Source organism: Fundulus heteroclitus, chromosome 18 (genome assembly GCF_011125445.2).
Source record: "Fundulus heteroclitus isolate FHET01 chromosome 18, MU-UCD_Fhet_4.1, whole genome shotgun sequence".
Lineage (NCBI taxonomy): Eukaryota > Metazoa > Chordata > Actinopteri > Cyprinodontiformes > Fundulidae > Fundulus > Fundulus heteroclitus.
In genome coordinates, this window is record NC_046378.1 from 26,432,334 (window position 1) to 26,457,195 (window position 24,862).

General features: G+C 39.1%; 1 protein-coding gene across 1 annotated transcript in view; it reads left to right on the forward strand.

The window, feature by feature from the left end:
- The first annotated feature begins 1,855 nt into the window (after positions 1–1,855).
- LOC118566774 (protein turtle homolog B-like) overlaps positions 1,856–24,862 on the forward strand; it is a 34,279-nt gene continuing 11,272 nt past the window's right edge. The window contains exon 1 of the mRNA XM_036150163.1: positions 1,856–2,199. Coding sequence (XP_036006056.1) covers positions 2,136–2,199 — 64 coding nt within the window. The 5' untranslated portion in view covers positions 1,856–2,135. The remainder of the gene's footprint in view (positions 2,200–24,862) is intronic.

The window sequence follows — 24,862 nt, forward strand, 5'->3', positions numbered from 1 at the left end:
AAAATGCAACATAATAAAGAATAATAACAAGAAAATCAAACTGAAGCCAATTTTCAAAGAATCTCACACTCCCCCCCCCCCCCCCCCCCCCCCCCCCCCCCCCCAAAAAAGAAGGGCAACAATGTCTAAACAAATCACAAACACTGCCAATGCAGTATTTACAGGAAACAAAAACAAATATTAGTATTTTATTTTAAAGTAATGTATTCAATGAATTCCAAAGATTATATTACAAAACACACACACACACACACACAAAAATCAGAAAGCCAATTAACCTAATATATAAACAGACAAATAAATCACTGAATAAATAACGTTGACTTTCCTTTCTTTTCATTTTTTGCCAAATTAATAATATTGTGCATTTGATATATTTGAATGTGCATTGTTGTGCCTTCAGTTATGTTATTACTTTTCAAAACATGTGCTCGTGCTTCATGAAACATCCCTCACCTTTATTTTTGTGTTTGTCAAGAAATTTCTTTCTGAAGAAAAAAAACCCTGCAAAACTAAACACGACTGTTTTTCTGTAAATTCTGTTATGTGAGATTCATGCATCGTCAAAGTATATTTTGTGAGAATGGTAAAAAAAAATTAAAAATCCTAAATGTAGAAAAGCACCAATCTGAACGAAAGCATGGTAGCCTTCTCAACGTGCCTCTCCTACATTTAACCCACTGATGGAGCCAATAATGAAGACTGGATGGTTAAAGGTCGACGGGTTCACCAAATCTCGTCTGAAACTCTGCATATGATGGATTATACGGAGTCTGTCAGTTCTCAGATCTGAACATATTTTACTGTCATGCGATTTTATCACAGCAATAGCAAAAACAAAACAAACAAAAAAAAAAAAACTAAAAAATAATAATTCAGATCTCTGATTCTTTTAAAGCTCTTTGGATTTCCTTTGATTTCAGACGTGAAGATTATAGACTCCGAAAAACAAGATGGGAGGGGGTGGCAGACAGAAGCCGAGTCCAAGAAAAATAAATAAATAAATAAAAACAAGTAATGTTTGAAGACTGGCAAAAAATATACTCATATACCTAAACCAGCCAAAAAAAAAAAAAAAAAAAAAAAAAAAAAAAAAAAAAAAAAAAGACAGATCACCGGCATGGTGATGTTTTAGTAGGACAGCGGCGGCGGGCAGCCTGAACGGTCCGCGTGAGATCTGAGCCGCCAGAGGCGCATGGATCCACGGTGGCCAGGCGTGAAGAAAAGAAATCAGCGGCAGCCTCCTCCGCGCCACCGATGTCTGCGCAGTGGGGCCGTCGAGGAAAAAAAAAGAAAACAGGGGAAAAACCATATTGCATGTGTCGCCACACCCATCACACGCAGCCAGCCAGACTGGGCTGGGTAAAGCGCTTTTCTGTCGGGCGACATGACACTAGTGGAGGGCTGCGGATGAGTCACACACCTCCATCACCACCACCACCACCATCATCATCACCCTCATCATCAGCGGCAGCATCCTTCCACCTCCTCCTCCTCTTTTGCATCACTGATCCAGTGAAGCTGCAAAACTGCTAATGTTGAACTGCTGCTGCTGCTGATGATGATGATGATGGCGGTGCACGTGGGGCCACTTTAAGGAGCGGTATTTACAGATGTGCACGCTGGCAGTGCGCATGATACTGCGGCTCCCGCTTACACTACGGCACGCTCCAACTCACCTTGAATCGGAACGCTCCTCCGGGCTCGTCATGCGGGGAAGGGGAGGGTAGGGATGGGGGTGGGCAGCCAATACACGCCCCAAAGCCTCGATCGACAGCCAATCGGGTGGCCGCAGAGGCGGACCTGTGGCTTGCATTCTCACACTTGGTTTCACTATGCGCTCGTAAGAGAGCGAGAGAGAGAGAGGGAGAGAGAGAGAGGGGGGCAAAAAACGGCTCCGTGTCTACTACAAACGCGGCGGTGCAGGTGTTCTGTCTCTTCGGCGGAGGATGCGGACGGAAGGACGGGGGAGGGAAGAAGGGATGAAGGCAAAGCAGCAGCGCCGCGGGGAGAGAGAATAAGACGTGCGATGAAAAGGGGGCTTGCGCCGAGAGTCCGAGAGGTGCAAGGTCGAATATGAGCGATTGGTCGAACGGGGCACTTTTGCGTGGTAATAGCTGGTCGGCAATAGTACTATGATTTGGTATGTGGCCACTCTGATAGCAAGTGTATTCAGCACCAGAGGAACGGCCGCTCAAGGTGAGTTGAAGTGCAATATATCTCTCCCGAGCGCGTGGTGCCTGACATTCTTCTTTTTTTAAATTTATTTATTTATTTTGTATTTTTTTTTTTTTATTCATTTATTCTCCTGCACGTCAGATCACGCGAGCCGCGGCGCAGTCTCGTTTGTCTCGCATTGAAGTTAAAACGGCTCGGTGCAATTCTCAAAGCGGCTGCATGTATGCACCATTATAGATCATAACAAAGCTCGCTTGACTGATATGGCCGTTTGGGTTAGGCCGGTGTGTGTGTGTGTCTGTGTGCGTGTTGTGTGTGTGTGTGTGTGTGTGTGTGCTTTGCGTTTGAGGCGCATTTGTGCAGCCTGGAGGATAACGGATCCGCCGCCGCTGAAGGGGAAATGTGTGCATTTGTGTTATAGCCGAGCAGTCCCATTTGAGTTCTCCAGAGAGGGGTGTGACCAGGCTCGGGCCTCCAGATGGAAAAGTAGCTAAATAATGCATCACGTGTCGGATGAAATGCACTCTTGGATTTCATAGAGCTCGCTGCTGCCGCATGCACGGAACTGAAACGCAGGATTTCACGCTGAAAAAAGAGCAGGAGGAGGAGGAAGAGGTGGTGGTGGTGGAGGAGGAGGAGGAAGGGAAGGGGAGGGGAGGGGGGGTCACGGTGCCGTGCGTGATGCACCGCTGCATGCTCGCCTCTGTGCTGATCTAAGAGCTTCAAGGAAATACTCGCATTCCTGCGCCCTGCCAAAAAAAAAAAAAAAAAAAACTGCACAGTGTCCATTTTGCTGAGATTTGCCTCTGATCTGCTCTGATGTTGACCCATGTACTTACTTAACCTTGCTCTTCCACTCTCGCCCAGATGAGGGAGACATGTGCCAGTCTGTCGCCTGGTAACTGATCCCAATGACCTCCCACACCATACCCAGTCAGAACTGGTCTGCTCTCAGGTCTGGCTCCTCCTGGGAAGCCGGCCAGAGGAGTTGCTGTGAGGGTGTGAGGCTTGGGGGGGGTAACAGAAAGTGTTTGATGTATAAACACAGGATCTATTTGCGGCGATGTTTTAATAGCAAAAATAATAAATAAATTATGTTAATTAGATGTAAGGAAATAGGCACAAAGAAGCTATCAGTCGCAGCGTTCTACAGTGGCTGGTAAAAATATTTCCATCTCTACAACTGTCTTAGAAACATTTCAAAGGGATTAAGATCTGAGCTTTGACTGGAGCATTTTGAAAACTTGGATATGCGCTGATCCAAATCTAAGTTTAAGGCCATTGTCCTACCGGAAGGTGAACCTCCACCTCGTTGTCAAGTCTTGTGCTGTTTTTTATTTTTTTTGCAGCTCTTCTTCCAAGATGTCCTTGTATTTTGCTCCATCCATCTTCCCATCAACTCTACCCTGTCTCCCCGTCCCTGCTCAAGAAAAGCCTCCCCACAGCGCAATGCGTTCAACACCGTGTTTAACTGTGGCAGTGGTGTTTTCAGTGTGACGCGTGCGTTTCCAACACACAAACGTTTTTTTTTACCATGCGGGCCAAAAACTTTCATTTTGGTTTCATGCGACCAGAGCACCTTCTTATACCTATCGCTGTCCCCATTGGGTTGCTTGTGGCAAACTACAAACAGGACATCTCATGGCTTTGTTTGAACAGTGGCTTTCTGCTTACCACAAATAAGGATTAGTGCACAACTAATACTTGTCCTGTGGTTGAATTCTGCTAGCTAGTCACCATGAGTGCTTTCCTGATTAATGCTCTCCTTTCCCAGCCTGTCAGTTTTTGGTCAGTTTGCAATTGTTCAACACAGTTGTTCAATCACATCTGGATGATGGGCTCGTTCAGATGTGCAAAACCCGGGAAATGTTTTTTTTTCACCTGAATCTGCTTTGCCTTCTCTGCGACTTAACCCTGACCTGTCCTGGTATGTTCTGTGTTATTCTACCAATGTTCTCAAAGAATATCTCTGAGGTTTGCACAGAAAATCGGGATTCACGATGAGATGAAATTGCTGCCATGTCGATTCTCAGGTACTGATTAGGGAACCTCCGAAGGTCTTAGGTGTATTGGATTTTGTTTAGGGTAGTCACAGTAAAGGGGGCTAAAGTTGTTGGTCTAAAGTACAACAATAAAATGTATAGGTTTGTGGCTGTCACATATACAAAAGTCCATGAATACTTTCGGAATGCAATGTATTTCTATTAGGGGGATGCATAGTGGAGCAGTTGGTAGCAATGTTGTTTTGCAGCAAGAAGGTCCTGGGTTCTTTTTGCATGGAGTTGGCATGTTGGCTTCTCTCTGGGTACTCCGGCTTCCTCCCACAGTCCAAAAAAACCCCAAAAAAAATAACTGTTAGATTAATTGCTCTCTAAATTATCCCTTAGTTGTGAGTGATGGACTGACGGCCTGTCCAGGGTGTACCCCACCTCTCGCCCAATGAGCGCTGGAGATAGGCACCAGCGGCCCTTCCATGACCCTGCACAGATAAGCAGCTTTAGACAGTGGATGGATGAATTTTTATAAACTTAAATGAGAGGAGTTCTGTGGGGTTTTTTTTAGCATGAGGTTACACGGCAACAAAACGGTCACATTTGCTTCTAAATTATTTGGAATAGTTTTGGCCATATTTATGTATGACATATTGTAAGTGGAAAAGAAAGAAACAGAAATTAGTTCAGTGCATTTAAATATATAGTGTAAGTGAAAATAAATGGCACCAAGGTAAAAAAGTAAGGTAAAATTCTTACTTCTTACTTTGTGAGAAGTTTTAGGGAATACAGTAATCCGCACATTAGCTACGCTTACTATCCACTCGCTCTATTTTTAAAGTCCTTATTAAAGACATAACAGTTGGATTGATTTGTTTATCTCACTTTTGGCAAGGATGTTCTACCATTTGATCAGTTTCCCTTTAAATATAATTTGACAGTGAGTTTTCCTTTTAAATATATAACATTTCTTCTAGAATATTCCATGGTTTTGACTGTGTGAACAGATTTAATTGATCTCCATGTGTGGGGGATGCGGTTTAGATTTCCAGGTCTGAATTTGCTCCATAACAGGAAAAAAAAAAAAGCAAAGTTGGATCAGGGTGGCTCAGCTCAGTTGAAACTTGGCTCCATTCTCATGGAGTGGTATTTCGCTGGCTGTGCACTTTGCTCTGTGTCAGGCATAAACAAAGGATCAGGAGATCTACAAATAGATGTTCTTTCTCCTGAAAATACCATCTGAATCCGACTCAAATATTTAAGAAGTGTGATGTTTTCTTTGGTAGTATTATACTGGTGCAAAAACTTACACTAATAAATGAAAAGCCTATCATTTCTGTCACAACACTTTTCCCCTTGAAAACATACATTAATAGAGATTTCTGCAATACAAATTAGGCCCTTATAAATAAAAATAATACAACATCATCAAGTTGAAATGTTGTGGTTCATTTAAAGATGCACTGATTAAGGCTTTCACAAGGGCTGATACCGATTTCCGGTTTTTGTTGAGGCAGGACCCGTTTGTGATTTAGTCCATTTCCAGTTTCTTTCGTTAATTCAATGATAAAGTTATTAATTGACTTTATTAAACCAAACAATGACTATTACAGAAAACATACATTTTAGACTTGTTTACAGAAAATGAATGGATTACTCAGTTTACCCCAGATGTGCACCAAGGCATATGTCCCTAACTTTTGTCTCTCGCTCTCTTTAAAAACAATACTTTAAAAAGGAAAAAAAAGGAAAAACGTAAAAAAATAAAAATAAAAACAATACTTTTTTCTATTGTGTTGTATTCTATTCTACACTTTTAAGACTACTGCTTTAAATTCAAGACATGCATAAATAAATAAATAACTTAAATGTATTTTTGAGTCAAGCAAGTTAAATAAAGGTTTGTCAACTTGTGACTTGAGAGTTTTTTTTACCCAGGTTACCTGACTTCATCTTCTTCTTACATTATACAGTACACTTAACAGTTAGAGAGGACAATTTTAAGCAAACTTTTTAATTCACCATTTTTTACGCTAAAAGCCCTTAAATATAATCTTGACAGTAGAGACTGGGCTGGATGTGGTTTTAACATTGGAGTTGTTCCAATTTTAACAACCTAAACATTCAGTTTCAAGCCTGTTTCATAGGGTTGTTTTACTAGTTTGCAGGAAAGCTGATACTCTATGGTTTAGTACATCAGTATTAAATGGTTTGTTTACTGGTATGAGATGGAAATAAGTCAGGGCAAAATGGAGAAATGAACTGATAAGGGCATAAAAGATAGGTCTCATTTAGTCTGTGTAGATACCTGCTTTGTTATAAAAAAAAATCCTTTCTGTTCCATGACACAGCTAGAAAATGTTCTACAATACTACCCACTGATGTCTTTTTGCACCGGAAAATACGCAGGAATCTGGGCTTTGTGGTGGTGCACCTCTGGGCTGGCCACAGAGAAGATTACAGACCTGAATCAGCATGTGTAAGGGACACACGGAATTGTGCAGCACGCCGCCTAACCAGCGATTCTGTTTTAACTCGGCTGATTTCCATTTGAAAGTACACGGCGACACTTTTAAACTGCTCACATTTAGGCAGTCTGAACAATCAAAGCGAGACAGCAGCCATGTGAGAAGACCATGGTTTTCGCGTCGTTATAGCTCGTCATCTTAAAAGCATCTTTTTGGAACTGTACGATTGAAAATATATTAGCATTTCTTTTCAAGATGGCAAAAATAACATATACCACGCTTATTTACACCAATCCATCCAATGTCTTCGTTTTTGCAAAACCTGTATATATACAAATTTACATAAGAGTGAAATATATACATTTCTGTTTTCCTTTTTATATACTTATACTTACATTCTGAATTAAATGTGATTCTGATTGTAAATTAACACAATACTCTCAAATAATTGTTTAAATGAAATGATGAAAGCTACATTCCATGTTAAAATCACTAATAAAGACACGTGCAAGCTGTTTCACCAGCTCTAACGCGAGCTATCTCAATATACAATGGTGTACTCCAATAAGCTCAGGTATGAGCAGCCACTTGCAGTAAATGCACATTCAAAGACTTTGTTTTATGCCAAGTGCCCGTCAGGGAAGCCACATATGCTAAGAGAGACCCAGGGTTAGTTCAACAAAGACAGCAGTGACTTGGCAGCAAATCAAGGTGAAGCAGTAGGGACGCTGATGGCAGTATAGAAGTAATTAAATGTCATTGGCAAGTAAAATATTTGAGGTGTTATTTAATAGTCAGCCATCAGTGTTAAACGGGTTCTTTAATTCAACAGCACAGTGAGATTTAATGTTATTTAAGCTCATGTTAACTTAGCTTTTCACTGGTTAGTATGCGGTTTTCATCTTAGGCAGTGTGTTTTTGTAGTTTGAAATGATCTGAGTCTTCCTTCTTTGCTACTCCTAAACATGTGTTGTGTTTTTATTTATTGGAGCCAGCCAGCTTTCTGCCAGAGTGTTCATATCAACCGCCGGCCATGTCTGAACGCTAAGTCGTTGTGTCATGTTTGTTTTGCTTAGATCTACCTACAAAGGTCATATTCCGCTTCCCGCGTTTGTTTGAGTTCAAGTAGACTGGGACCTATGTTTTTAGAAGACCAAAGATTGCTTTCTTGAGTTGCACTATAGTCCTATGGCACAAATACTGTACGTGTCCCAAAATGAACCCAACTTTCAAGGGAACAAACTACAGTTTGATTAAACAGGGATGCAGTGAATGCAACCTTAGTGGGTTTTCACACCTACGGTTTGTTTACTTGGGTCGAACGCAGGTTTTTGAGTTTGTTAACTTCTATATTTTTAGTGTGGTTTCGTTCCTTTCAGACAGAGAAAACTCCAAGTGAACCAAAACTGCACTACAAACTACATACAATCGTTTAGTCGGTTTACTGGTCAGATGTGTCCAAGCTAGTAGAAAGTGCAGAGAAATTATGTAATTTGTGGGTTCTGGTTACTATTTTGGGCTAAATATTCTGAGAAGTGTTCTGAAGGGTTTTGGGAACCCATCTCGAAAGTTTTGTAAGGCTTTATTCTTACGGAAGAAAAATAAAAAAAATGCAACCCAAACCTGGTTACAGGAAGAAATTTAAGCTTGAGGCGATCACCTGGTAACTTTGTCGGACCAAAAATTAGACACATATATTGCATTCCATTATCCTCAGAACGTAAAAATAGGAGCTGGAAATGGGGGAAATCTGTCTAATGAGCGTTCCAGTTAACACAGTCAGGACTCCAAAAAAAGAAAAAAAGAAAAATGAAAAAAGGTCAGGATTCCAGTATGGTGGTCTGGAAAGCTTTGTTCATAGGACCTCTTACAAACATCCTTTAAAGCTGTACTTTCTACATGCAAACACCGCTTTTAATTTGTTCAGTTCAGAGTTGCAGCTGCTACAGTAACATTGAATTTAGACACACTCTCTCACTACTGTGTCTTGAACATGTCTTCATCCCAGGTTGCTGTGGTTGATTCGAGGAGCTGCCATATTGGATCCGACAATTGGGCTTGAAAATCCTCTTAGACTGTCCAAGGGGAAAGTCCGACTATAGGGGTCTTTACAGTTGATTTTTTTTTTTTTTATCAGGAGCCAAGATTTCCAAGTTCCGACTGCGAATGGAACTGAACAATATTCACACCATAAACGATGTTTGGATTTGTACTGAGAACACCTCCTCTAAACGGTCTTGGTACGCTTGTTTTGGTCTGCACCCTATTATGATTGCTGTGTTCACATGTACACAAATGAACCGCACTTAGGGGCCAAATGAACCAAAGTTCGTTTTAAACGTGTTCATATTTCTATGTGTGTACACCCAGTAATACTCTAACATCATGGCCGCTCTCTACGCTCATTTAAACTTCTCCAAGCAGCTTATCACTATAAACACCCTCTAAGGATGACTCAAATTCAGGGTTTAGCTTAAACATTTATTCTAATATGGCAGAGAAGTAATCACAAGGTTACAGCGCTGGACTCTTACAACAAAACAACCCGGGCGACGTCCCAGAGATTTCATACAAATATTGCTTTTTTCTAAGCTTAGATTCAGCCCTCCAAGTGCGTGGTCTCCTCACATGATGTCTAAAGAAGGAATGTGCATCATGGAGACGTTTCTGTTTTCCAGCGTGTGTTATTTTGTGGGTGTCTTGAGCTGACTAAGTGGATGCACGTCTCTAAATCACAGGGAGAGCTGTTAAGAACTCCACACAGCCTATATCTAGCTATAATTTTTTAGCAAAAGATTACACAAATTAAACAAACCATAACAAATGCACTAAACGCCTCAGGAGTGATAACGCCCTTAGAGTAAATAGAGAACCAAAAGGTGCTAGAAATGTAACATATACCTGCAGCATCCCATTAGAGCCAAGGTATAACGCTCTTTGAGAGTAAATTTTTTTTTTGTTTCCTGAGAAATTGTTAGAATAATTCCCAACTTGTTTGATGACTGCTGAAGCTTTTAAAGTGTTAATGATACCCAAAAGACAGATTTATTGTTTGCAAACCTTTACCGGTTTGCTTCTTTTGACGTTGTTTTACTCTTTCAGATACATATACAGAAACGTATACATATACTGTACTTATACTTTTGAAGCTAATCAGAAGTGCTGCTGAAATTTCTTTTTAAAATATGAAATTTCTTTTTTACCACGGCATAGTTTGGAACCACAAAGCTGAAGGTTTAACAATTTGGAGGTTTTGGTATATTTGAAGCTTTAATTTTGTTTTGACATTTTTCTTGTGTGAATTTTTTTTTAAAACTTATTTTATGTTTTCTTTCAGTTGTCATTGACAGTTTTTCAAACTTGTTTCCTTGAAAATGTTGACTCACCCTTTTCTATTTTCAAGGCTAAAACAACTTGTTTACTCGGCCCTTTGTTGCTTTGTTTTGTTGATGTCTTTTTTCTAATTTAAAGGTAGCATTCACCGAGCACCTGAAGTCATTGTCAGACTTTTGAAACACGTTGATTGAAATCTTTGAAAGGCACAGTTGTCAGGGACAGAGTCAAGGATTTTGACAGTTTCTAAATGCTGGAGTGTAATTCTTCGCCAAACATTTACTTGTCTTTATTTGTTTTTGCACTCATCTGAAAGTTTTTTTTTTTTTTTTTTTACAAACACTGAAAGCAGGGCTGCACAAGTCAGCATGTGAGATTTCACAGTGTCATAAGTTTGAAAAGAAACACAGAAGTTGAGCCGTAGCTTGGCATTAAGCAGTAATTGTATTGTTTTGAAGTCCAGGCCTATGCACAACACATATTGTCTAAATATTTGTCACCATATAAATAGGTGAATTTCGCAATCCCAATAGAGTGTTTTTTTTATCCAATTAATTAATATATATCAAAACAACAAACTGTACGTTTTTTTTTGTTTTGTTTTTTACATTAATGGGTTAAACCCATGTAGCATGTAACTATTTGTAATGTACCCTACATTGCACATGTAGATATTTTTGTGGCTAAATGGTTATAATATTTGTTTTAATCATTGCTTGTGTGGCCTTTATGATTTTTTTTATTCTGTTCTAATTCTGAAACTGATGTCATGAATCATGCTATTTACAAATCAATTGAAAACAAAAATGTAGAACATTTTCTCCATCCATTTATTTGAAACAGAGAAGTAAAACATTATTTCTTCTGCTGCAAAACTAATCTAACTTGTTGATTATTTAGACTTATAATGTGATTAGAAATGTAAACACCTTCCAAAGGGGTAAACATTTATTTGATGTAACATTGGTTCCCCTTCTCCTCATGGTAGAAGTACATCTTCTAAAATCCATTAATTAATATTTTCTACCTAAAAAGAATCAGATTGAATTCAGTTAGATCAACTCGGGACGGCTTTCAATAAATTCAAACTAACACATTCAAATATTAAAACATGATATATATTTTTTTCAAAACTTTGTTTTGTTCATCCCTGAAAATGACAAAAAAAGGACAGTGTGTTTTGAAATGCTTTTATGTTTTGCAAACAGTTTTCCTACTCTGTAGCAGACGTAAACCCTAGCTTTTCCTCTCAAACGTATGCTATTTCCCCCCCTCTATGCTTTATTTTATCACGATCGTGAGAGTAAAGCTTAGTAATGAGCTTAGGAGAAAGGCTGTGCTCAAGCTGTGGATGGCAGACTCTCAGTGCTGGGTATGTGCCAGCTCTCTCTGGCAATGCCCCCCCCCCATCCCCTCTCCCGCCCTCCTCTTCCTCAGCCAGTCCGGTCCCGGCGGAGTCCTCTTTGCAAACAAAGCCTGCAGCATTCTGGGAAAGCCACATTTTCAGATCATGTGGTTCTGGTTTGACGGACTAACTCAAAATCCTCTTGAATCTGAGCACACGTAGCTGGTCACTATTTGTGATGTGTCCTACTTTGCACATGTAGATATTTTGGTGGACAAAAGGTTATAGTATGTTTGATGATTTTTTTTTTTTGTGGCCTTTATGTTTGTTTTTATCATGTTCTAATTCTGAAACTGGTGTCTCGATATTTATATAAAAAAAATTGAAAACAAAAATTTTAAACATTATCTCCGTATATTTATTTAAAACAGAAATGTCCTTCTTCGTAGAACAAAAATAATCTATCTTGTTCATTATTTACGCTCATAATGTGATTAGAAATATAAACACCTGCAAAATGAGGCAGTTTTACAAGGCAACATCCTTACTGTGCAACTAATGATGTCTTTTTATTACTAGTTTTGAAACAGTGTTAACATGGGATGGAGGGTTGTGTGTGCTCTCCTTAAGTGTCCACTCAACAGCTGATCGTTTTCCTGGTGAAAAAAAAATAAATAAATCAAGCAACCAAAGTTCTCTTTCTTTTATGTGAAGGAAAAGTGCAGTTGTTCTTTTTCAGCCAGTTGACTGGCAGTGCCCAGCAACAGGTGGGGGAGGGAAAGCATTCCATTATTCTTAGCTCAGGAGACTCGAGGCAGCTTCTCCAGCATCTTATTAAAAAGACTTTAAACGGTAGGGAGGGTATATTTTGACACCATTAAAACCTCCATACACCTTGGCACAGACATGTCTAAGCCTGATACAAACAACCAAATATGTCTTGCTGTTTGTTCTCACTCTTTTTTTTTATTATTGTATTCAGTTTTTTTCATAAGGCCTGTAAAAAAATTGCCTAATTCAGATTGTTTGACATTTAGCTAAATCTTTTAAACGTTACAAGTGCAGTTACAGTCCAGGCATTTTCTCTGCCATGCTATAAAACTGTAAATATCTTAATTTTGGTGAAGGACCCATGCCTAACTTTTCATACCCCATGTCAGATAGAGGTTTAAAGTGCCTTTTTGATTTTACTAACATGTTTCTATGGAATAGAATTAGTTATAATATTTTGTAGCCACAGTCATCACATCTGATAGAGAAGCTGTTAAGGGAACTCAAGATTAGGATTTTATGGTTTTGGCAAAACCTCGAAGATTTGGAGCACATCAAAATACCAATGGAAACATAAACGAAAACAGATTGGCTATTAGAAGAAGGGTTGCTGTAATTCAAGATTTTTCCATTGATTATTGAGACTTGTACCAATACTTTTGGCATGCCATGTTTTGATAAAATGTAAATAAAATCTAAATAAATCGTTTTTTTTCTAAACTAATACTCCTTTTACAATTTTATTATGTTTTGAGGGATGTCTATTTCATATCATGTCAGAAAAATTACCCAGAAAAGTTTTGGTTGAATGAAAATAAATTTACAGTAGGTATTTTTATCAACCTATCATGGTGCAGGCGTCATGATCTATTCTATTGTATGCAATCGGACAAGTGGTGTTACTAGTAACACTGCTTCTCTTTGCATCATTTTACAGACTTTTCTCACAAGCAACGGTTCATCGTTTTTGAATGTAGTTTTCGTTTCAAATAAGAGAACATTGACCCAGCATTTTGCATCTGCTTCTTATTTTCCTTTCCAACAAACTTGTACCAAACTGTAAGCCCTAAAGCTGAGATTTGTTCTGTGGTTTATGTTGACTGTACCTAGATAGCAGTAAAACTGTGGCTCGCAAAGTGTACGCACCCTTGGAGAAATGCAATGGCTTTGAATAGAGAAGAATACAGTTATCCTTGTGATGACCCTCAGTGGCAAAATTCAGGTGTACCAGCATAAAAGCGACAGGCAAAATGGAGGCATGAAGATTAACACAAATGTGAAAATACGGTAAGGCAAAAATATACAGCAAAAAGAAAAACAAGTTGCTCCACGCAGTTCTGAAAACAGCATACTCGGTTTAAAAGAAATGTGCAGCTGAGTGGGATAATTTTAACCATATACAAAATGTGCAGGTAAAATTGTGATATGAAATAAATAATTAAATTAAACCTTGATAAATCATAACCATTTTTCTATGCAATAAAATTAATTTATAATCCTCTTTCAAGTGAAAAATGGACAAGTGAATAGGATGTGAATATCGTACTTGAATAAACGTGGACACCCTTAGCTTTGTTGGTGTACGTTTTGTTCTGTGGATGTCTGTGCTGTGGTCCTTCCAGGGACCGACATTTGGTAGAAACTTCTCTACTCTTTAGTATGGACATTAACTGCAAGGGGACCCGGCATCATAGTTCATTCTAAACCAACTTGTCCCAGTGTGGGAAGAAAAATCCATGTACATCCCTTATTTATTCGTATATAACTGCTGCATCATGGCTGGACTCTAATGTGAACCATTTTGTTGCATTACTTTTATATACTATAGTCTACAAAGGTCTTAAACCATCCCTAATTTCTTTGCATTTTGTTTCCTGTTTGAGCTAAGTCTGTGTTTAATGATCTTTTTATTTATTCTTTCCATTTGTCTTTTTATATGTCTGGGGGATGGTGGTTATTTGCTTAATTTTCCAAAAAAAAAAAAAATGGATGCAGAGATAAGGTTTAATATTGTTTTAATTCTTTTTAGAAGGTGAAACTTATACAGACTTATTACATACAGAGTGACATATTTCAAGCCTTTTTTGTAATTTTGATGCCTATGGCTTACAGATAATTAAAAAATAAATTTAAATATCTCTGAAACTCAGAACATTACATAATATCAATTAAAGGGGATATTTTCAACAGGAATATCAGGCTTCTGAAAAGTATGTTCATTTCCATGAATTAAACACTATTTTTGGCCCCTTTTGCCTGAATTACTGCATCAATGCAGCATGGCATGGAGGCAATCAGCCTGCGGTTCTGCTGAGGTGTAATGCAAGCCAAGGTTGTGTTGATAACCTTCAGCTCATCTGTATTGTTGAGTCTGGTATGTCTCATCTTCCTCTTGACAATACTCAATAGTTTCTCTAAGGGATTCAAATCAAAGTTTGCAGGCCAATCAAGCACAGGGACGCCATGTCAAGCGAACCAGCTGTCTGTACCTTGGGCACTCTGGGCAGGTCCAAGTCTGCTTAAAATTAAAGCAGCATCTCCATACAGCTTGTCAACAGAAGGGAGCAGAAGGTGCTCTAGAACTGCGTGGCAGATGGCTGCATTGACTGTGGGCTTGAGAAATCACAGTGGATCAACATTAGCAGATGACATGATACCCGAAACCATCACTGACTGTGGAAACATCACACTTGACTTCAAGCAACGTGGATTCTCTGCCTCCCCACTCTTTCTGCAGACTCTGCAACCTTGATTTCCAGAGGAAATCCAAAGGAATTTGTCTGTGTGTGGTGCCTCTTGATGCACAGACTCAGTCCACTCTTTTTGAGGCTTCTCCACATTAATGAATTGATTTTACTTGAAAATCATCTTAAGACTGCTCTGTTAGTGGTGCACCTTTTTATACCAGGCTTTTTCCTTCTGCTCAACTTTTTATGATCACACTTGGATATAGCACTCTATGACGAACCAGCTTCTTAAGCAATGACCTTTTTTGTTTTACCCTCCTTGTGGAGGATGTAAATGACCGACTTCTGGACATCTGTCAAGTCTATCCTCATGATTGTGTAGCCCACTGACCCAGACCAAGGGACTATTTAGAGTCTCAGGAAACATTTGCAGTTGTTTTGAGTTAATTAGCTGATTAGGGTGTTACACAACAAGCTTACAATATTTAACTTTTTGCAATATTGAAAATTTCTGAGAGGATTTTTGGCTTTCATTATCTGTAAGTATAATCATTGCAAAGAAATGAAGGCTTGAAGTATTTCAATCTACGTTTGCTAACTATAGAATATACACGTTTTACTTTCTGAAATGAGCGACAGAAAGTACTGAATTCTTACCGTAATCTAAATTCTCTAAAAGTATGCCAACTGTTTAATATCCTGCATTTCCTGGGCCAAAGGCAGGCTGAGAGCTTAAAACAGAGAATAACTAATATTCTCCACACAGTTAGCTGTCCTGGTATCTGCTGAACTTGTTTCTTGCTGTTGCTGTCTGACTTTGGTTCACAGATGTCTTGTCATGTCGGAGAAAAATAGTTTTCTTATCAATAGGTTCTTGCCTCTCTATACTTCCCCTGACTTTATTTTTAAACTGATAGGAACATTTGCTGAGTTTTCTTCACTCTTTAACAGCATTTGCTCTGAAGAGAGTCGCTGTCGGTGCAACCTGGTAGCACTTACTTATGGTAGATTGGAAAAAAGATTTTATGTTTTGTTTTTTAGTTTCTGAGTGGCCTTTCACTTGTCAGGGCCGAGTAGCTTAATGATTGGTCATTTCCGGTATTCAGGCTCAATGCTGGATCTAATACTGTTTCTTAAAGATGTGCATTTCTGAAATGTTTCATCTTTTAAAGGTGTTGGTATGGTAAGGTTACAGGAATGGCCTGAAACATTAAAATTTAGCCGAAGTCTGAAGAAGTCTAAGCCCGAAAAACTATAGATCATTACCTCTTTAAAGGCTTGCAAGAAATTCGAAAGAAATAAAAGCAATTTTGTAAATTTTTTGTGCACTACTTAATATGGGACAACTATTATTATCTGAATGTCTGAGCAGCTGATGAGGAAGCTCTGTGCTGCGTTGACTTTTCCACATGGTTGTATATGACTCACTGATGCTGAATAAATAGACTCATAAGAAGCCATAATTAGAGGAGCCACGCGAAAGCACCAATCACTGTTGTCGCAGCAGTATACCTCTTTGTATAATTACTATAAAACACCTAAGCTGAAGTTTTTATAACTCATCTAAACATCGCTTTGAGACACAATAAAAAATATCCGAATCACGGCTGGGAATGAGGAATTTCTGCGCCTCACAGCGGTGCAGCGTCCACTGATGTCTTCTGTGCCCTTTGGCGAGCCAAGTTCATTTCACACATCCCCCAGTTTTTTTTTTTTTTTTGCGCTCCCTTTTCTGCACATTTAGTTGGGTGTCAGCACATCGAGCGCACTTCCCTGACTGAGGCTCTGCCAATAAAGAGAGCTTAATAGTGAAAACTATTAGATCTACGATGGGTTGTTCCCGCACCAAAGTAGACACAACAGACGGTGTCTCAGACTTGACCGGAAAATGGGTAGAAATAAATGAGAAAATAATAAAAAGTGGTTCTCAGTTAGGTTAATATAAAATATCTAGTTTAGTGTAGCATCAATGAGGATGCAGGGAGTGTTTGGGAAAGAGGCCCAAACAGAAAAGAAAAAAAAAAATACAGATTACAATCAATGTTGGGAGGACATAGAATAATAAAAGGGGTCTACATTTGGATCTAAACAAGTTTTGTCAGGACCTTTTGCACCAAGTCCTGAGGAGCCATCTTTGCAATTAAAAATGCAAAATCACTTTACTGGAAATTCATTTCTTTGTACCTATTCATCAGTAAATTAAACATGTGATAGAGGATCTCAGAGGTTTGCCTTTTAAAGACAACAAAAAGGTCTGTTTACAGCAACAGCAACGAGAGCTTACTTTTTAAAAACCCTTGCTGTAATAATTAGCCAAATTTAATGAATGCATGTCCAGGTCTGTCTTGAGTAAAAAGTCGCTGGATGTTTGTGGCCCTGCTTACTTATTCAAGTGAAAGCAACAACAAACAAACAACAACAACAAAAAACAAACATTACTAATAATAGAAAAAATTGTTTTTATTGTACCTGACATTTTCCATTTTAGAAGATATACCTTTGTCATTTAAGGATTACAAAAAGGTGTCCCTTTCCTGGAGCGACCTGAACCGTGGTCAGGCCTACACCATTAAACCAAGAGCCACAAATGGCCCTTGGGCCACTTTTTTAGATGAAACTACAATACGAATTTTGGATTTGGAATTGGTGTTCGTTCAGTTTTCATCAAGGCAGCATTAACGTGAATATTTGAGTTGTAAATGTGAATATTTAGAAATAAATCAGATAGCCGATTTATATATTCTTACATATTATTATGTACTCTGTATAGCAAAGAATGTACTCTTGGGAGGAGAGGGGTTTCTTTCTAATATCTTAGTACAGTCCTATCCTCTTAAAATGACAGCATAAAAAGCATAAAAAGTGTACATTGATTTTACTTGATGGGTTAGCTAAACGGCTTCTGGCTTTAATTTATTTCACCTTTATTTTACCAGTAAGTCCCTTGAGATAAAATCTCCACGTCAAGGGAGACCTGACCGACAGCGACATCAATCCAGTACGCCTGATAATGATATAGAATAAAGCAAACCTCATAATCATAATAGCTACATTCTTTAGTTCTAAGAAGGTTTATATTTACCCAGGAGAATGAAATGCTGCGTCTTACAATTTCTTCTGGGGGGGGGGGGGGGGCGGGGCTGAAAAATCCAAACTCCCAAATTCTTTGTGGATTCTGAGGGCTTTGAAAAGAAGCAGATGTAATGAACAGGAGCTTTTACCCAGTTGCTATTGGAGAGAGGAGGCAACATAGATAAGGAGGTAGTTTTCCCAGCAACGCCTTATAAATGAATGTAAGCCCGCGCCGTTTCCTCCTTACACCCAGGGGAGGCCATGCTCGCAAGGCATAAAGATCACTGTGATGTGAGCCCATACCAGATCAGATAGCAGTTTATCGTTTAAAAGTTGCCGTAATTGCATCTGCGCACAACAGAAGGCTTTTCCACATGTTAGTTTTAAATTTAGTCTATCCAGCTTCACGGAGAGCGTATTCTCTGCAAGATAAAGGAAAGCAAACTAGTGTGAGAAAGTGATGATTACCCACGAGTGATTGCATGACAGGAAGTGGATTTTTTAAAAGACTGAAAAGATGCGAAAAGTGAGAAGTAAACGGTCACACTTCCCCTGCAGTTATTGCCGATAGATCAATGTTTCTTTTTATTTTACAGACCCAGATTAGCATACATACATGCTTAAAGCTTACAGGACTGCACACAAACACACACACACTCCGTCCATCCTCTGATGTGACCTTCAGCATATGCGGGCTGGCATTCAATTACCGCCCTGTCAGTGGCCCATCCAGCCCAGTGGCTGCACGTCCTTGAGATCCTGTCTGCGGCCTCTGTCCAGTCTATATTCCATTACATCCTCGACATCAGGAGCTCTGTCCGGCATAGGGCTGCACTCACATCCTCATCGCCACAAAACACGGCCGACATGCAACAAATCACGAGCATGTTCATAATTTCGATGTATTCTCTATACAATCTGTGGTTGCACCGAGCGAACGAAGTTTTAAGCTCATGCCTCGAATTATAGACAGGCTTGAGCTAAATATTAGATTTTTTGTCTCACCCTGTGTAATATTGTTCGGATGGCGGAAAAGAGGTTTAGGGTGCTTGGATCAGAAAATCTAACATCGGCTCATCTATAATTGCCTCGCTGAGCTTCCTGGGTTTTCATATATGTTCTGGTATTGGAAGTTATTTTAGTCTGGAACACTGCACAGTTCGCCAGTGCCTGATTACTACACTGCAGTGAGAGGTTTGTTTACTGTACAAGTTTACAATCGGCAATCAAAGCACAGCGTAGCAGGGAAGCGTGCCATTTGAGCAAAGAGAAGTTTAAGGCCGTTTTTAGCCTTCTGATTGTTGAAAAAACACAGACAGGTCACTCCCCCGACGCTCATTACTGCACAGATTACGGAACACAAAGATACTTTATCTCATATTCAAATTATCTCATCATTTAGGTCAATAAGACTTTACCCTCTCCTAGTTAGTCTTCTGAAAATCCTTAAATTATTCGGTACAAACTGACTCCACCTCAGTAGTTTACCTCCAAAATAACGTCATTGGCTGCTCCTTCATTCATATCAACCGTTCAGTTGAACATTTTAGGCATGACTATGTAGGACACCAGAAGTGAGTTTGTGCGTCTATTTATATTCGCTGGACAGATGTTTTTCAGGTGACTGAGCAGAAAGATCAGGGTGAAGTCTGAGATGTTTTATTCACAAACATGTTGGGAAAGCAGCAGAGACGTATTCATTCCTGTATTATGCTTACTTGCAGTCTTTGGTTTTTGTTAGGACTTGCACCTTACCTGTTTAAAGCTTGGCCACAGAAGTGACATTTTGGTGTACATTTAAATGGAACTTTTGCATTAATATGTTAAAATCTGGCCTAAAAATAAATACAGAAATGTGGACATTTTCAGTCTGGAACGGTATAGAGTTTTGAAATAAAAATGCGGAGGTACCAAATCTTCCCTCCAAGCAGAATAATAAAAAAATAGTCTTGAACTATGACCATAAATGTCTTTGTTTAGGTTGAATTTGGAAAGGACTTACCACTGTGGGAAAACAGTAAGAAACTATGACTGCCTGTGTGTTTTTCTGACAAGTTTGGACATAATGATATTTTACATTAACACTGACCAATTCAAATAATATAAAAAATGGCTAATTTTAAAACCGTTCAACTATTTTATAAAATATAATGAAGAATTTAATCCTGTAGAGGGACAAATTAGGATTCCCTCCCACTTAAAATGTCTGAATTGCACACAGGAGTATCACAATAGGACTGCATTACAGCAATGTTTAAATATGCACCCAGACCCAAAACCTTTTGGTAAGTCATAGGGGTGTAACACTAGATCGATCCTCATCAATATATCGATTAAATGATTCGCAATCCAATTACAACAATGTCAAATGCAAATATCGTAATTTTTAAGATTTGCCTGTATGGCATGAGACCATAGTGAACAGGTGATCTATTATTATTATTAATATTTTATAATTAGAAGAATTCTGTTTTTGATTTAAATACATGTAAGAGCTCAGAAATAAAATGGTTAAATCATATTTGGGGTTCTTTTGTGAGTGGATATCAGTGTAAATAATAGCGTTAGATGGGCAGACGATATCACATCATATCGATCGCAGATTTATGAATTGAATTTAATGGAAATCGTGGCGTGACAGACTTTGTAATATCGGCAAATATCGTGTCATAATCCAAACTAATCAATATAACATTGAATTGTGTTAAGCTGGTGATTAACACCCCTAGTAGATCATTTATTGGTCGGACAGAACCAAACAGAACCTTTAGACCACAATTATGATAGATATCACCTTATCCAAAGGGATATATGGTCATGACAGCGTCACAATCCGGGGTTACTTTTCTCTCAGTGAAAAAGTAAAAATATGGTGTTAAATTGTGAGCTTTAGGTGACAGCTGAAGCTCAGCAATACTTAATTTTTCAGACTGACTGCACCAAGGAAACATCAGGGCTGTAAACGTCCTTTTTACATTCTGAAAACCGGACATTTTAACAGGGTGTTGTAGCCTTCTGAGAGCTGCTGTATATTTAATCGAGAGAAAGGATGAGGAGGAGGAGAATGAGGAGGCGAAACAGGACTCAAACCGTCGGGTTTTAGACACAATTACCCAGCGTATACGACATGGTATATATAGAGGTGCACGGGTCTCTGTACAGAAATCCCCTCACCTGTATCCTCTCATGCCAAAAAAATAAACTGATCCGTCCCAAATGTGTGTTTTTTTAACGCTGAGGCTGAAACTAATAAGTGAAGTGCAGACATCTTTCATAATATATTACCCATTGCAGTAGCACTGCAGGTATTTACAACATTTTGTTGCGCTATTGTCACCATTTTACCTACCAGGCCGTCGAGACACCTTAAAAGCAATGTGAGTTAAAACCAAAGGTCTACCTGAATGCTTAATGTGACAAAAGATTTTTTTATTTTTTATTTTTTAAATCCTTTCCTGCACGCTTTGCTTTGTGGTCGAGACTGAGCCAAAGTGCTTTTCTAAAGACAGAGGCAAAACAAGTAACATTATTAAACTGAAATCTCCTCTCCTTGCTGGACGAAGCACATTGCTCTGCTGTCTGACAGGCCCTTTGCTACGCCTAAGACATTTTATAGCTGAAACAATTAATTGAGGAAATAATTAGCCAATTGCTCGATAAAGTAAACAATCCATACTTGAAGCCCAATCACTCACTCTGACGGACTCATTACAGCACTGACTGTTTAACTGCTGCCCAAACAGCAAGGTCTTATTACCTCTGTGTGTTTCACTTTTGTACCTGAGCCTTTTTGCAATACAGTAGATTTATCTCCCACTGACTGAATTGTTACCTTTTTCTAATTTATGATCAAAGCTGCGGTAAATCCAGTGAAGCCTGCAGTGATATGCGTAAAAATATTGATCTGCGGGATTTGATAGTTGTCTGATTTATGCAGATCTTACTTAACGGAAATCTACCATAGTGTATTTGGAAAGCGTATTTATGAGTCTGCAACTTTGGTTCGGTTTAGTGACAGTGCCAAAAAAGTAAAAAAAAAATAATCAAAGATTCAGCCATCTCTTAGCTGTTTTGATCTCTTTATATCTTCATTGCTGTTTAATTGTAGGATCTTAAACACATTAATTTACATTCTGTATTTGCTCTCACAACCCCCCCTTGGGCCACTGGCTCTCCATTAGGGAAATGAAAAGCAGTGACCGATCCAGAGCTTATTGTCGCCTTATGAGGATCACATAAAAAGGGTCAAACGATTATTTGCCCGGCAATATTTTACACTTGTAGAATATGTGCTGTTTCTTTGCCACAAGGACTCACAAGTAGCGCCAGCTAGAAACATGAGCTTCTAAACTAGTGTGGAGAAAATAATGGATTTCAGCAGCATAAACTCTTGTGTCTCAGGGCTCGAGTTTGTGTTTCACATGACTTTACTTACTCAAACCAATCTGTTCCATGTGTTTCAGGGCGCTCTCTCTGTTCGTTTAGTGGCCAGAGATCACAAGCAGTGGGTCTCAGAGGTTGAGAGAAAAGCCGGTGGATTTCTGAGTTGCATTTTAGTCTACATGGCTTTACTCAAGTAGTCTTACCTTAATGTATTTCATCAGGCTTTTACTTTGCAGGGCAATAGAAATTGTATATAATTGTGAATGGGAAGGAAAGATATTTTAATATCATGTTTTTTCCCCCACAAACAAACATTTTAAAACCACTGTGCATTTGTATTCTGCCCCTTTTAATATTATACCCCGAAATAAAATCAGTTCAACCTTACAGTTGCCTTTCAGAAGTCTCCTAAATAGCATCAGCAAGACTAAACAACACACAAGAAAGGTATAGAATAAACTTTAAATCCCTGGTCCTGCACAAATTCGGACCATGAGTGAGGAGAACAGTTTAATATGAAATGTTTTGTGCATGTCGAGAACCCCTCCACATGTACGAGACTAAACGTACATCAAGCTCGTGCACAATCCTCCGGAGGGAACAAGGCTTCATCAAGAGACTTTTCATCATTTTCTTTGACATAAATGGCTACGTCTGGAGTAAATGACATTTTCTTATGTGAATGGTCAACGTTTACATGTCTTTCAGTTTATGATGGAGGAGCTGCAGCTTAGCAACAGCTCTACACCTTGTTACACCCCCGGCAGAGACAGTCGTCCCGGGTTGTCCCCAGATCGATTAGTTAATTGTTCTTATCAAATTACATCTTTTAAACTCATAATACATTGCGTAAAAAGCATTTTTCTTAATGAGACAAGAATAAATTCAGGTATAGTTCCTCTATTAGAAAGGCTTCTTCTCTTGTTGTTTCTAAGTTTCTCTTAAACACTTATTTTCAGTGGCTTTTGACACAGAGTTGGTTTGTTGTTGCTTGTCTTTTATTTTACAACAGTCGTTGTGGTACATTTTATTCTACTTATATTGTTTTTGGTTCTTTTTTATTATTATTACTCGAGTCTTGGTTTGATGTGTTTTAGCACAGCACTTTGGTTAATCAAATTGTTTCTTTTTAAACTGTGTTTTATGAATAAATAGTGTTTGGTTTACGATTCATACTAACACTGACACTAAAATGTGGCGCCTTCTGAGTCTTGGTCCTTCAGTAACAAATTCTACACTAAAGAGTGTTATGAAAAAGGCCCACTTCAATTATTATGCATTCACTAATCAGAAAATAATGTGTATAATTTTATAACTGACAGCTCACAATCAATTATAAAGATTTGCTAAACTTTTGCTTCTCTATCAAAATAGGATGTATTTCTGTTTTAGGCAAGGGTTTCATGTGGGACTATAAAATAGTCTTCTACAGGTTGATGAATAATACACAAGCATTTTAATGTTTCTTGTTGATCATGGTTAGAGCTTCTACTAGTACTGCATGGCTTTTGTTCGTCAGCAAAAAGGGCCAACAGCAAAGCAGATTCCAGCACAGAGGTCCGTTACTAGCAGAGCACATTCCCACTTAAAAACATGCAATTTGATTAAATCTGCTCTGTTTAAGTCCAGAATCTGTGCTGGCTGATATGAATAAAGTGGATTAACTCTGTCACAGGATAACGCAGATTAAACTGGTAAACACAATCACTAAGTGGTGCATATGGTCTGCAGGGGCGGAGTTAAGGCTTTGTTTTTTTTTTTTTTTTTTTGACAGTTGGACGAAAATATTTGGGTTTTGATTTCAGTGTGCACATTTGGAAAAGCATTGCTTGCAGATCACCCTGCAGCTCTTGTTTTACACAGCAGGAAAAGGTTGTGGAACGTCATTTCTGGCAGTAACAGCAGTCCTGCTTGGGCTCATAATACGTCCGTGTCCTTAGTGCTAGATTTTTTTTTGCGTGCAGATCTGCCCTGATCATGCAAATGATGCTGCTAAAGAAAGCGTTAAGTTATTCAACTGGGAACGTCAGCATGTCTCCTGATCCCCGGAGCGATCTTGCCTTTAGCCGAGGGTCGGCAGTCACACTCGATCTGACGGCGGAGATGCAGCCGGCTCGATGAGAGTGGGGGCTGGAGAAAATCCATTCCCAGAGTGAGCGTTTTGCTGAGGCAGGTACGCCGACCTTTGAGTCATCTGATAGGTCAACGCTCCGCAGCGCTTGCCAGCCCATTGGTGGCGAGGCGCCAGGCTTGGTGGTGCTAATAGTAAAGCTCATCTGAGCAGTGGCCAGGTATGATCAATGGAACCTCTTGGCAGCTCATTTATTGTACAGTATGGCACGGCCACGAACTGCTCACCAACAGATGCAGGTGACAGATGACGATGGAACGACGAGAGGAGGGAAGGCTCATGAAAGGCAGAGGGCTTACCCATGTGCGTTGCAAGCACTGAAGCACTACAGTACCATTGGCCCTACGCCAAATTTATTTAGAATATATTTGAGTTGTTCGATTTTGCACATGATAATTGTTTTTTAATTAATATGTCATGGAAGATTTGATCACAGAGAATTTGCACACGACTGGGAAAAAGTGTTTGCCCCTTGCAGAGTTCTGCAAGGGGCAAAGGCAAAG